Genomic DNA, 14,838 nt, shown 5'->3' on the forward strand with positions numbered 1-14,838 from the left:
ACAAACCTTGGAAAGTGTTCTGGTAGCAGGGAGAGGTACCAGAACCCCTTCAGAGCACTGCCAAGATACCCTTGAGCAAGGTACTGAACCCCCAAATGCTGAAAGGAGCTGGAGACTCATTAAGGGGTGCATCCTGCCTTCCACGTACAAAAAGGCCACCCTGAAAGTACGGTGATTCAGTCCTCACACTGAGAGACGTGACAGAGGCATGAATCTGCTCATGTAAGTACTTTAATCAGGCACTTTTTACTCAAAACATTTCTATGCATACGTATGAAAATTCAGAGCAACTTGGTTTTCCTCATACGGTACAATTTACACAAACAGCTTAGACAAACGTGGAATGTGAGTGGGGAGCATCTTCTGTATAAAACAACAAGGATCTGATCATTCATTCTCTCAAACAGGTAGAAGAGTGTTCACACAGCATTTGGTCACGGTCAGACAAAAATCCCTGTAGCCCAATTCATCAAGTCTTTTAGTTTTAGAAGTAATAAATTAAATCTTAAATACATTCGTCTTGCCAGTAAAAGTTACTGGTGACCTAAGAGTGGGGATTTAAGCAAACATGACGCATAGAGGAGCACAAGATTAGGTTTTGTAAAGGTTAAAACATTAGTTTCCTTTTTATGTCTAAAGTCTCAGACATTAAAGATAAAGGACAACATCCAAAAATATTCAAACAGGTACTTAAATGTTCAATAAATCAAGATTAAATGGGTGAGTTTATAAATTGGTTAGATCAGATTTTTTCCCTCACTGTGACAGATTTAACTGAGGAATGTCAGAGTTCTCTGGAATTATAAGGTTGCTGATAAATTTACATTTACCCCATATCCAACTGCTCAAATATCTATGACATGATTTGATTTGATTTTTTACAAATATTCATAAACTATATAATATGGGAACACTAAGGCTGACTGTGAGAAATGACATGGTTTTCCTTTTCCTCTGGATTCTTGTATGTTTTCTCATCACATTTGTACTGAATGGGTGGCTCTGCCTCTATGAATATTTACAGTAACTGTTTACAAAAATTCAAAAAGCATGAATTGGAGAGCTTTGTAATCACGACATTTGCCAGATCAAACCAAAATACAGTACAAATATGTAAACAGTACAAGCATCAAATATACAAATATATATATATATATATATATATATATATATATACTGAGGTTTATGCAACGTTTAGGCAGAGTTGCCTTTTTGTTTCTGAAACCCAGAGTATAAAAATATAGACATGATTCTGTACAAAATATTGACAACGTGGATGAATCTTCATTTGAATGTGCAAACTAACACAAATCATCAGAAGGATTTCTCTTTCCATCTTACACACACACACACACACACACACACAAACACACACACACACACACACACACAAACATAGAAGAAATAGTCCATTTTACTCATGTTGTCCAGTTTCTCTTTAAGCACCATGACTTTAGCTCTGTTTTAACTCAATCCCTGGAGATTGAGAACAAACAAGAGCCTCAACAGGTTCCTGTCTGCAGCCCCTGTGGACAAACAACAAAAACGAGTCTGGGGTAGCAGTGATTCATTTTCAAGTCTGCAAGTTAGCATTCAAATCCTCAGCTCTGCCTCCTCAATGTGTTCCAAATTGTGCTCGGTTGCGCTGATCAGTGATGCAGAAGGACCCTGCGAGACACTGAAAGGTGTGACTGCAGGAGAGCGAGCTGCTAGGGGAGAGAGAGACGGGGAAAAGCTTGGAGACATAGCAACTGACGAGATGGACCCATCTGAACTGAGGGGAGATCGTCGAAAAGAACCCAAGTGGGGGAATGTCCTGCCCACGGCGGGCTTTGGAGGTACAGTTTTTGCCCCCGGGTGAGCGACAGATGTGATGAGAGGTGGAGGGTCAATTCTTGACTCGGGCTTTGGTTTGTGATGAAATGATCTGCGAGGATGAGGAGGAGCCGTTTCGTCCTTTAAACGCGCTATTTCAGTAAAAACGTTAGCTAAAGGCTGGAACTGGGGACACCAGTTTAGCAAATAGTCCCAGTTATAGCTTCCTCTCAGCTCTTCATCACTGGCCACGATGGCTGTCAATGAACCATCCACAGCTGGTTTCCCATCCTGTGGGAACGTGTAATCTTTTGGGTGGGTAATGCTAAGTCCACGTCCAACACCCACATATCCGCCCCCCTCGTCCCTGTAGACAGGGACCTGGCCAGCTAGTAACGTACCATTAATGCTGCCCATTTTCTTCCCTCTGAACCAGTCTATCGAAGGTTCGCAGGACACATCTGATAGCTGATCTGCATCCTGCTGGATTCCAGAGTCTGGTCCTCGAGCAGAGATGCGCTCCTGCATGGAAGAGGAGATGCTTGACACCCGAGGGTGTTCATTAATCATTCTAATCTCATCGTCCTCTGCTGCCTCTGCCGATCCACGCCCACTGGAGTGGGAGGGATCCAGCGATCCTCCACGAGTGTACGGACCCACGTTGTTGCCCCGATCGGCTGCATATCCAGGAAGGGCCTGGTGGTAAATCATCTCATTAGCTGCTAGTTTTGTTTCTTCAAGCTTGTGCAACATCGTGTCTGAAACTGGTGCCTGTCTGTGTTTTTGCTGTTCCTTTTTGTGGCGCCTCAATCTTACAAAAATTAGTGCCACTGCTATCATTATGAGAATGACGATGGTCCCGAGTGAAACAGCAACAACACTAATGAGCAGCGTATTCATATCAGTGGTGAGACCAAAGGAGGTGTGGGTGACATCGACGATAACTTTGGCTGCAGCTATGCGAGATGTCTCCAGAGGGCTGTGAGCTGTGATGTCCAATGTCATAAGACGTAGTTCTCTTTTAGAACGACTCCCGGGTGTACTGTGGCTGTCCATTCTTAAGGAAATTGCTCCCGAAGACCTGTTGACTTCAAAATAGGGTGACGCGTGTACTAAAGAGTAGAGGACAATACCATCCACACCTCCATCCTCGTCCTGGGCTTGTACTTTGCCGATTATCTGACCTTTCTTGGCTCCTTCAGGCACTTTGAATGAAAAGTCAGAGGAGGTGAAAACTGGATCATATTCATCCTCCCCTGTTACGTAAACCTGTACTGTTACAGTGGCAGAATAGTTGCCGGCATCCATGGCAACAGCTACAAAAGAGAAGGAGTTGAGTTTCTCAAAATCAAAACTACAGCGAGTCCGAACCTCCCCTGAAGTTTGGTTGATGAAGAAGGTCTCTTTGCCATCACTGGATTTGTCTAACATGTAGTACTTTAACTGTCCAAAAACGCCTTTGTCGTGGTCAACTGCGTGCAATACAGTCACTAAGGCATTCTGGGGTTTATTCTCCCTGATGCTCGCTGTTAAGAGTTTGAGGGGGAAAAAGGGCCGGTTATCGTTGATGTCTTTGACTTCGATACTCACTGGAGCCAAAGCGTACTGGCCTTGGCCGTCAGTAGCCTGGACAATCAGCACATGAGTTGATTGGCTCTCTCTGCCCAGAGCTCGCTGAAGTCGCAAGGCTCCTGTCCACCGGTCTACTTGGAAAAGCTCAGTCTCATCCCCGGAGCAGATGGAGTACTGAACCTCTCCATTGGGAGTGGAGTCTGGATCCGTGGCAGACAGATGCAAAATCTCCGTCCCTGCTGCCACACCCTCACTCAACACTACGCTGTACTCGGCACGGCTGAAAGCTGGAGGGTTGTCATTGGTGTCCAGGACGCTGATGAGGATCAGCACGCTGGAGCTACGCTGAGGGATTCCACGGTCCGACACTACAACAGTTAAGTTATAACTTGCCACTGCTTCATAGTCCAACTCCTCCACCAGAATCAGGCTCCCGACTGTCTGGAAGCCATGGCCCTCCAAGTAACGCACGCTGCTTTCAATCTGGAAGGTGTTCCCTGAATTGCCACTGGCAATGGCAAAATCAAAACCACAGTTTTCCCGGTTTACGTCTCCATCCACAGCTTCTAGGGTCAAAATGGCTGAACCAGGAACGTCATCTTCAGACAAACTGGCTCGGTATTCCAACTGGTGGAAGATGGGGGCGTTGTCGTTGACATCGGTCACATGCACGTGGACGGTGGCGATGGATGAAAGGGATGGAGTGCCCTGGTCCTGGGCCTCAATGACCACGAGGATGGATGGATTCTCAGAATCAAACGCCGTTCTCTGATTGGCGAACAGAGTACCTGTGAGGTTAACAAAAGACACAGGACATAAACTCAGCGTTCACAATACAGAATTTTGACAAAAGCCAGAAAATGACTTTACCATTGCTTGGGTCGATGTAAAAGATGCCTTTAGTCGAGGACATCACCCTGTAGGTAATTTTGCCATTGTCCCCAGAGTCACGGTCTGTAGCCGTGACTGTGATGACTGCACTGCCTGCTGGGAGGTGCTCTGATACAGTCACCTAATGTCAGACACACAGGACAGATATAGTCATGCACTGAGCTGACAATCATGCTAATCACCCGAGGCTGTAAAAGCAGCCGTACCTGATACACGTCTTGAGTGAAGGTGGGTGCATTGTCATTCACATCATCCACCAGCACGGTGAGGTTTGCCTCGCTGTGATGCTTCGAGTCAGATGTGCTGACAGTCACAGTGTACCATGTCCGTTCTTCATAGTCCAGAGGGCCTGTCAGCGACACGCCTCCTCCATAACGATGGATCCCGAACATGTCTCGGCTATTCATATCCAAGGTTAATGTGTAGAAGAGGGCTGGGCCTGAGTCCACATCATTCCCTGTCACCTGGGTGATAACTGTGCCTATCAGAGTATCTGTATGTGCAGACCAGTAGGATAAATTAAGCCGAGTACAACAACAGCATGTATCTTTATGAGGACTTTTTGAGTGCATTGGCCAAATATACATGGAAATTTGGGAAAGGATTATTATAGTTTACTCTCCAGCCACCCCGAGTGATGCGCGTTAATTGTAAATCTGACTTACTCTCCGGCACATGAATCTCTTGAGGGAGGGGAATCATTGGGCTGTTGTCATTGAGGTCAGTAACAATGACAGTGAGGGTCGCAGAGCCAGCCAGTCGTGGGGTTCCCCTGTCTGTTGCTGTGACAACAAGCCTGAGTGCAAACATATATATAAGTGCCCGTGTCTTTACTCCCATGCAATTCTGTGGCGACTGGATGAACGAAATGACTCACTTGGTTTCTGTCCAGATCTCTCTATCCATGATGGCAGCGGTGGTGATGCTGCCAGTCAGTGGGTCAATCTTAAACAAGCCGCTCATGGACGATGACCTGAGAGAATAGATCACCTGACCATTTTGTCCTTGATCCAGGTCAACTGCAGCAACCTGCAGCAAATATGCGACAACACACAGTTTAACAATTGGGAAATGGAAAGTTAACCGGCAAATCTTATCTTTATGGCAAAAATTAGATTATGGTGTAAAATCTGGACCAATTGTCTTACACAGGGGTTCAGTTTCATACATATTTTTGATCACTTAAGTGTGTGTGGAGGCGACTACTGTACCTGGATAATGGGAAAATCATAACCCTGTGCCTCTCTAATGTAGGCTACATAATTTTGGAGTTGAAAGCGTGGCAAGTTGTCGTTGACATCCTGCAGGATTAAATTAACAGCCATGTACGAGCTGGAGGACGCCGATTCGGCTTTCACCACAAGGCGGAGTTTCGGAGTCTCCTCAAAGTCGAGCCCTTCAGATTTCTGCACCCAGATGTCACCTTATTGACAGAAATTAGATGAAAAGAAAGGAGGTTAAAAGAGGTTTTCAAAACACCACTATGGAGGGAATAATGCCATCTTGCTGAACTCACCAGTAATGGTATTTATTCCAAAAGATTGCAATCTATTTCCACTGAAAATACTGTAACTGATACCAGTTTGAGAACCATCAGGGTACCGAGCCTGAGTCTGTGTGACCACTGTGCCTGTGAGATGAAAACAAAAATATTAATATGCAGTTACATATTTCACAGGGAAAATGTTTAATATCATCAAACCTTTGGAAGCGTTCTCCTGCAGAGCAACATCTCGTGTTGTCCTGGAGAAGCGGATGCCTCTGTAGATCTGTTCCCTAAGGTAAATGATGACAACCCCCAGAGAGGACTGAGCCGGGTTGCCTTGGTCCATTGCCTGAACTATTAAAGTCCTCTGGCTTTGGGACAAAGTTTGCAGCTTCTCTGTAACTTGGATATCTCCTGTTAGAGAGTTGATGGTAAAACCCCTCACGGGGTTTGCAAAACGATAAAACACGGAGCCATTGGCCCCAAAGTCTTTGTCCTCTGCTCTCATGGTGGCCAGCACTCGACGACTGGACGCACTGCTGACGGAGACATTCACAATGAGTGGGTCTTGAATGAAGAAGGGAGCGTTGTCATTCACATCCTGGACAGCGATTGTCACCTCAGTGGTGGAGTTTAGAGGGTTTAAAGGGGAGGAGTCTGTGGCACACACTTTAAAGGTGTAAGAGGCAATTTTCTCTCTGTCTAGAGGTGCGGTTGTGATAATGCTTCCTGTGTCCTGGTCAATGATGAACATACTGTGTGAGCTACTGCTCATAAAGTAGAGAACGCGGCTGTTGGGGCCTTCATCCAGATCTGTTGCTTTCACATCGAGAACATGCGAGCCAATAGGAATATCTTCAGGAATGTCTGCAGTGTAGGCGCTGCTCTCAAACTGTGGGCTGTGATCGTTGATGTCCAGAATAGTCACCTCCACTGTAGCAATGCTGCTGAGGGCAGGGTGGCCCTGGTCCTGCGCTGTAATCGTTAACGTATATCCAGTTCTCATCTCCCTATCTAGAGGTCTGGAAGTGGACAACACCCCCGACATTCTGTCCAAGTGGAAATCTCCAGCTAAATCTCCAGCTGCAAGAGGAAGAACTGTAAGTTCTAACTGTCATGTTGTTAATTCACCGAATGTCAAAGAATGTCAAAATCACCTGAAATTTTGTAGTTTATGATGGCACTTTCTCCTGTGTCTTGGTCATTGGCCCTCAGGGTAAACAGAGGCATTGCATCCAGGTTTTCTGGAACCTCAATGTTGTAATAGAGACGCCCAAAGACGGGGGCATTGTCATTCTCATCAAGCACTCTGATTCTCACTGTAGCTTTGGCGTAATTAGGGGGGAGTCCTCCATCTTTTGCATAAACTGTGGGGAGAAAAAAAAACAGGTGACACTTTTTGAATTTCTGAGGTACTTTTATTTGTGATGCTTTAGAATCTAACCTGTGACAGTGTAATACTCCTGCAGCTCCCGATCCAGTGACTTTGTGGTTGTTATTACACCTGTAACTGGGTTTATATTGAAATCCTTCTCTGCGATGCCGCCATATGTCACCTGTCCATTGGGTCCTAAAGAACAATAGACACAATGTTCATTAACTCTCATTCTATTAAGTGATGGTCTCCTTTATTTGGCTGCAACATTTCAACAAAGTGCAGAATTTAATTGGATCTTTATAGACAAATGACCTGTTCTGCTCTTATGTCGTAGTCAGGCATGTTTGAGAGGAGACTGTGCTCTCAATACCAGATTGCATGATATCAGAATGGAGCCGGGCAAGCTTCACTGATTGTTTTTGGAAGGAAAGTTTATAATCCTTCTGTTTTATGTGCTTCTGACTAAGCCAGGGGGAATGCAAACTTTCTGTACACATCCCTTCCAACTGTGTTCAATTAAAACCAACTGTTAATGTAATCCAAATACACACTCAGCCATACACACAGCACACCAAGGCTGAAAAACATCACATGGAATTGTTAAAACAGAATCATTTCCATTACGTCTCTGGCCACATGGATATACGCACTCACACGCGCAGACACAAACACAGTCTCACCTTGGTCCAGATCAGAGGCAGATACTGTTAGCACTTCAGTTCCCGAAGGTCGGTTCTCAGAGATCTGGGCTTCATATTGGGTCTCCTCAAACCAGGGCACCTCGTCGTTCACATCAATCACGTGGACACACAGCAGCTGGGTAGATGACCGCTGGGGTATCCCATGATCCTCAGCGATTATTGTTAGGTTAAAGATGTCCTGGTCCTCGCGATCCAGAGGTTTGAAAATAGACAGAGAGCCTGTCGAAGAAAGGAGTCAGAGGTTTGATGTGAGGAGAGATTTCCTGTGTGTGTGCCTGTGTTTTATTACATCCTCTTTCAGAGAGGCCGTAACACACAATTGCAGTATAAAATGGCACTTTCCACTGTGCAGTTAAACAATGTATTTAAATTGTGAAGTTGGAGTGTGAGAGACAAATGAAAGCAAATCTCCTCCACAAACAAACAGTGTTACCTACCTGAGCGCTACCACCACCACCACCAGTGTTGTAAAGACCTACAATCTGGCCACAGTTTACAAGTTTTTTGGGTTTTTTTCCTTTTTCCAATGGAAAATGCAGAAGCCATCACAAAACAAGCAGTAAACACAGTCTATGCATGCAAGGGTCAAGCCTGCCGTGCTCTGCAGAAATTACGAGACAACCCTGCCTTTTCATTATCTGAACCAAAAACAGGACAGCAAGCGGCAATGTAATTTCAATTTCACTGCTTTAAAATGTAAAAAAAAAAAGAGTCCTAAACCAGTTTTAGTTTAAACCTTTAGTTTTAGCATGTTTTTTCCCTTTTTTATCTTGTTGGGATTGGGATAATTTGCCCCTAAACCTATAATCTTGCAGGAATTACAGGCTTGAATATTTTTCAGCAAATTTGACTTGACTGTGATCCTCCTGTATCCCTGTCCACTGATAACATGTGAGTAGAAAAAAAAGGGACTGGGAAAGGGGAAGCTTTGAATATTTTCAATTCCAGCATTGTAAGTATGTACGTAAGCTGTTTGTGGCGCCAACACTTTGGACTGTAGTGTGAGGTTTGCTGGCGTTGCTCGGACAACCAAACACACTTTGTTGTGCTATATAAATGAGACATTTCTAAAATGCCACGTTAGTCCTTTCATGGTGTTGTCTAATGCCCTAGATCAATTGTGTATTTACTGCCTTTGCTCCCAAAGTGAAATTAACGACCTCCACTTGGCCAGAGCCGTCTCTACTGTGGTAACTGCAGTGCCAGAGTAATGAAAACCAAGCATGCAGAGATGGTCATAGCTCTGCCATCACCATCTTCAATACAGAAGCAAACCAGGTGTGCAGAGGATCACCTCTGTCATCGTTCTCAAAAATAACCACGATGCATGAAAAGACTTCAAGGTGAGCGCCCGTACTGGTTTAAAGCAGAAGTGACATGCATGACAGATCCTGAATGTTTCCATCCCTGAGCTGCTGCAGAGGGCTTTCAGTTGGAGGACTCGAGGGGGAAGGCGGAGTTAACTTTGACACGTGTCTTACACACCACAACAAAGCCCACAGGACGAAATGGCCCGAGGTCAGCCCCGACTAAGTGACAGTCTCGTGCAAACGCAGACGCACTCTTACTGTTACGCGCACAAACACACTCGCGCGTACGCTCAAACACATGTAACTGATCCCAGCTCTAATGGTTCCCAGAAGCCCAGGCAGGAGGTTCTTTGGTCTTTCATGGGAAGAGTTCCACAATAACAGATTATAGGCTTTGTGTATGTTTGTGTGCGGTTGTGTTTGCGTGCGTACTATTTTTCTGGCACACTGCTCTGACTGTCTAGCCTCCAATGAGGAGACATAAGTCATGAAAGGTGAAGCAAGCGTCTTGTGCTTAGATATAAGCAGTGTTTCACTGTACGAGAGCTTGTGTGAGAGGAAAGGTCTGGGGGGATGAGTTCACGTGCACGTAAATTTAAATTTAGATTAGCTGCAAATGCTTAGAAAGAACTCTGGCATCGTTCTAATATAGAAAATAATTAGTACACAACATGTTCTTAAAATAGAAACATAGAAACTTACATAAAAGCTTTCAAAAAAATGCAAAGAAGTGTTCATATTATGCAAGACCAAGTAGAATATTTTAGTGTGTAGAAGAACAAGTAGAGTTACAACAGCACCTTTAGACTTACCAGTATTGGGATTAAGGCTGAATTTTCCTCCAGTGTTGCCTGACTGGATCCTATAGGTCACTCTGCCATTTTCCCCTTCGTCTGCATCAGTGGCCATTACATACAGGGTCACGAAGCCAACTGGCTGGTCCTCCATGACACTAACGCTGGCAGGTGAGCGGAACACCGGAGGATTGTCGTTCTCGTCGGTTATGTATACCCTCGCAGTGACAGAACCCCAACGCCTCTGACTGGCATCATGGGCCGAGTCTGTTGCCTTCACAACCAGTAACAGGCTGGGGGTGACCTCGTGATCCAGCTCGTGCGCAATAGAGAGAACTCCAGTGGAAGAGTCCAGGGATAGGAGTCCATGTGTGTTTGGCCACTGGTGTAGAATCGAGTACGTTAACTGACTGTTGGGTTCGCTGCCATCTTTGTCCACGGCCTGAAATGTATAGACAGACGAGTCGGGCTCCGTGCTCTCAGATATGACAATAGTGATGGGATCCTCGGAGAATTGGGGGGCGTGGTCATTACTGTCCTCGACATTAATGTCCAGGTGAACCAAAGTGCTGCTCGGTGTGGCTTGGGAGAGGTCGTCTACCTCAATCTGGAGGGTGTAGTGGCTGTGTTGTTCATAGTCCAGGGGACGTGCCAGGAATACGTCTCCCGTCAGGCGGTCGACAACAAACGTTCCATCACTGTCTGTACCACCTATCACCGTGTAGGTCACCTCCCCGTCTTTAGAGGTTTCTCCCTCGTGGTGGCGAACTGAGCCGATTACTGACCCGGGTGCAGTCTCCTCCACCGAATTGAAAGTTATCGAATGGGAACTAGAAGGAGGCCTGTTAATGCTGAGAACCTAAAATGAGGAAGCAATGGAATATTTGAATGGATTGTGGATTTTTAAGACAATATCTTATGAAAGTTTTGATGGATAAAAGAAAATATTCATGGACAGTGAACACAAATGCACTCAGACAGAACTGTTCTGTTACCACTTTTCTGCTCTGTACAATAACAGCACTGCAGATTACACATTGTACAAGATTTCTATAAAACCCTTTAAGCATTGTGTTCATATGTTGGAAGAGCTTTGAAGGGAGGAACAGAACCAAGTAAGCAGGCAAATGTAAATTTTTTCTTCCCGGATCTGACGGAAAATATGTGTTCTGAAAATAAATCGGTCCAGTTCGCCGCATCATTACTGGTTGTAGAAAGGAAATTACAGCAATATCTCAGTGGGTAAGAACAACAACATTTAACCCAATTAACCAATCATTAAGGTCTTTCTGTTTTTTTGGTTTTTTTTCGGAAATGAGAAAATGGAAAAATCTGTTCCTAAAAAGAGCTGTTTTGAGTTCAGATCTTAGGTACTCTCTAATTTAGTCAATACTGAATTACCTTTAATGGCGTGATTTACGTGTGTGTGTGCATCTCTGCCAATCATGTCAACAAAGTCCACTGTATTAAAAAAAAGTGTTGAAGTCATTGAGTATGACCTTGATCAGAGCAGTCTGCAGCTGGCCCTCATCACGAGGCAGCTGGGAGTATTTGATTCAGACCCACTTTTCCATTTGAGATAGAAATTTCCCATTTGAAAACTCACAGGGGAAGAAAAGGGAGGGGATGGGAGGGAAGCTTGTCAGAAGTGAGGCTGATATGTCTGCAGTTAGTCTGAGGGGCCCAGAGACATGAATCCTCTCAGCACTGAGCCTATTCTTTGATATTAAATAGGTGAGTGGTAAGGGTGTTTGTGCTGGATGGGCTCCAGTGAATGTCTGACCTGAACGGTGAGGGAGCAGGAGGTGCTGCGCGAAGGTTGTCCTCTGTCAGTCGCTGTCACCATCAGCGAGTACTCAGCACGGTCTGAGTGGCTGAGAGCGGAAGCTGAATGCAGCTCTCCGGAGTTTGGGTTCAGAGAAAAACGGTCGGCTCTGGGACCTTGGTAAGAGGAAAACATGCACTTGATACTTTGTTAAGCAAATTAAATCATTTACAGAGTTAAATCATGGATTTCAATTCACGCTGGGATCTTGGACACAAACTTTTAAACTAGCATAAGGCCTAAAATTAACTATTTTATTAATAGAAAACAATCATTTAAAAAAAGCTAATGATCCCTTTCACAATCTGCTTTATACAGCATGAATCAGCTCTTTCAGAACTTATTTTCCATAGAAACATGGTTATCTTGTCTTGGTGTAATATACCTGTCAAACTATAGAATACAGTGCCATTCTCTCCTTCATCTGGGTCTTTGGCTTGCAGCGTGCCCAGTAAAACCCCAGAAGCCTGACTTTCTGTCACCTAGGCAGAAAACAATAATACAAGTCAACAAAAATAGCAATAACATTTTTTTTTGTCTGGTTTAGGTTGTCACCTGCAAAATGAGGTTTTTGCCAGACGGGCTGTGTGTAAACGCTGGGTCATTGTCATTGTCGTCAAGGACGGTGATGAAGGCGGTGCCCGTGGCGCTGCGGGGTGGAGAACCTCCATCTTGAACCAACACTATTAGTTGGTAACTCGACTGCTGCTCTCTGTCCAGAACCGTCTTTGTATTAATTTCACCTAGAGAGATGAACAAAAGAAGATTAATCAACTCCAGAGGACTGATGAAAACAGATGATTTGACTGAAGACTGAATGAAGGTTGCTTTTTAGTGATTTATCCACTTCACAGACCCAAAAATCTTTCTCATAGTTCTCATGGTTTATTTTCATATTGCAGAGTTCTTCAACTTAATAATTTATTCAAGAGTTAAACTATCTATTAATAATACAATTACAAGGGCTGCAGAAAATATGCAGTTATACTAACCTGTGTGGGAGTTTATCTGGAAATGGCGGTCAGGGTGCAGGAACCGGTAGCTAAGGCGCCCATTGGGACCGCTGTCTCGATCTGTGGCGGACACGTGACCAAAACCGCTTCCTGCAGGCATGTTTTCTTTGACAGCCATAAAGACCCTGTCCTGTGTGAATCGCGGCGAGTTGTCGTTCTCATCAGTCACTGATATCCGCACTGTAGCACTGCCCGTTTTCTTTAACTGCCCGTGACCTTGGGTGGCCAGCACGGTCAGAAGATACATATCCTTGACTTCCCTGTCCAGGGTGCTCTTCACAAACAGCCAGCCGCTGTCGGAAGCGATACCAAAGGCTGCCGCATCTCCATCTGGACGGAGATGGTAGGATAGGGGACCAAAGTGACCTGTACCAGATGTTTCTCTGTTCAGAGCCCTGACCTGGAGGAAACGTTTGTTTATCGGCGTCCCCTCTTTTAACTCAACACGGTAGGTAAGGGTATCGAACACAGGGCCGTGATCATTTTCTGCTTGGACATGAACCACAAGTACAAAGGTAGCACTGAGCTGAGGTACTCCACTATCTTTAGCAATCACTTGGAGGTCATAACGAGGAGTACTTTCATAGTTGAGGCTCCCGACCAACCTGATCTCTCCACTGCTACGATCAATGCTAAAGGTCCTCTGGGTTCCACTGGGAGAAAAAAGATCAAAAGAGAGTTGGCCATTAGCTCCAGAGTCTTGATCTTCAGCTTGGACCCGATATACCACAGTTCCCATTTCCGTATGCTCTGGAAGCAATAGGGACTCATAGGGTGAAGGTGAAAACACAGGTGGGTTATCGTTGATGTCTGTGATGCTAATGTGGACACGGGTCTGGCCAAAGGCTGGAGGGTTACCGCTGCGGGCCTGCACTTCCAAATCAAGAGATGACTGGGCTTCATGATCCAGGGGCAGACTGGTTCTAAGGGCCCCTGTGTCAGGATCCACTGTAATGTATCCCACAGGGTCCCCAGAACTGATGGTGTAGGAGATATCCCGAGAGGAGTCTGAAAACATAGGAAGATGACAAAGAACAGAAGCCTGTCACTATAGCCCAGGAGGCCAGACCAGCAGCACTTAAGCAACTGTGTACTCCAAGATGTCATTTGTCATCTGTAACGTGAATACATAAACAAAGTCGGAAAATGGAATTTGTGATTGATGTTATTTGAGCATTCTGTGTGTATGCTGGCTCAGTGCCTATTGTTGGCAGGGAACAGGAAAGAAATGTGTGTGTCATGAACGGTGCGCCCATAAACTGTGTGAGCAAATGAGAACAAAGTCAGCATCACACCTGTCTTCACACTGGCCTGGATGATGCCTACAACCGTTCCCCTCAGCACATCCTCAGCTATGGAGAAGTAGTAGTGAGCGTGTTCGAACACAGGTGGCGCCACCAGGCCTGCCACCACGCTGATGTTGACTCTGGCATTGGTGAGGGAAACCAGACCACCACCATCCTGGGCAGAGATTACCATCGGAATAACCGAATTGGCCTTCCCAAAGACGGACCGAGACAGGGAGATCACACCTGCAAATTCAAAACCACAGGCACGTTTCAAAGAGGCGTTTTTTGGTTACTCCTTATAAATCAAGCAAGAAAATATTGTTATAGAATGGGTGAGACTGTCAAGGGAGGAAAAAATCAATCAGTGTGTGTGAGGACTGTAAAAGTAGTCATGCCAACCTGTGTCTTTGTTGAGCGTAAAGTAAGGAGAGGCCCCTCCAGGTGCTGTTTTGTATGTAATTCTGCCATTCTCGCCCGAGTCGGGGTCATAGGCCATCACTCTGACAACAGATGTCCCAGGGGCGCTCTGCGTGCTCAGACTAACAGCGTAGTTGACCGGGTAAAAGGTAGGTCTGTTATCATTAATGTCAACCACATCTACCTTCACATAGGCTACCGAGCTCAATCCACCCTGGCAGGGAAACAAAGAGAGACTCTGTTACACTTTCATATGCATTAAAACATACCCAAAAGAAGGTTTTAGGTCATATTAATGGTTTAAAGCCAGTTTAAACCAGTTTAAATATACCTTTAACAGAGCTTAT

At 45.2% G+C, this 14,838-nt stretch overlaps 1 protein-coding gene across 1 annotated transcript in view; it reads right to left on the minus strand.

Moving 5' to 3' along the window:
* Positions 1-213: 213 nt before the first annotated feature.
* LOC101062627 (protocadherin-16-like) overlaps positions 214-14,838 on the minus strand; it is a 52,162-nt gene continuing 37,537 nt past the window's right edge. The window contains exons 4-21 of the mRNA XM_011608693.2: positions 14,474-14,705; positions 14,081-14,317; positions 12,765-13,793; positions 12,328-12,515; positions 12,158-12,254; positions 11,731-11,888; positions 9,966-10,806; positions 7,823-8,062; positions 7,209-7,334; positions 6,922-7,131; positions 5,981-6,847; positions 5,795-5,908; positions 5,490-5,701; positions 5,156-5,307; positions 4,944-5,074; positions 4,485-4,771; positions 4,258-4,399; positions 214-4,175 (exon numbers count right to left, since the gene is read on the minus strand). Of these exons, the coding sequence (XP_011606995.2) occupies positions 1,594-4,175; positions 4,258-4,399; positions 4,485-4,771; positions 4,944-5,074; positions 5,156-5,307; positions 5,490-5,701; positions 5,795-5,908; positions 5,981-6,847; positions 6,922-7,131; positions 7,209-7,334; positions 7,823-8,062; positions 9,966-10,806; positions 11,731-11,888; positions 12,158-12,254; positions 12,328-12,515; positions 12,765-13,793; positions 14,081-14,317; positions 14,474-14,705 (7,845 nt within the window). The 3' untranslated portion in view covers positions 214-1,593. The remainder of the gene's footprint in view (positions 4,176-4,257; positions 4,400-4,484; positions 4,772-4,943; positions 5,075-5,155; positions 5,308-5,489; positions 5,702-5,794; positions 5,909-5,980; positions 6,848-6,921; positions 7,132-7,208; positions 7,335-7,822; positions 8,063-9,965; positions 10,807-11,730; positions 11,889-12,157; positions 12,255-12,327; positions 12,516-12,764; positions 13,794-14,080; positions 14,318-14,473; positions 14,706-14,838) is intronic.

Source organism: Takifugu rubripes, chromosome 11 (assembly GCF_901000725.2).
Source record: "Takifugu rubripes chromosome 11, fTakRub1.2, whole genome shotgun sequence".
NCBI lineage: Eukaryota > Metazoa > Chordata > Actinopteri > Tetraodontiformes > Tetraodontidae > Takifugu > Takifugu rubripes.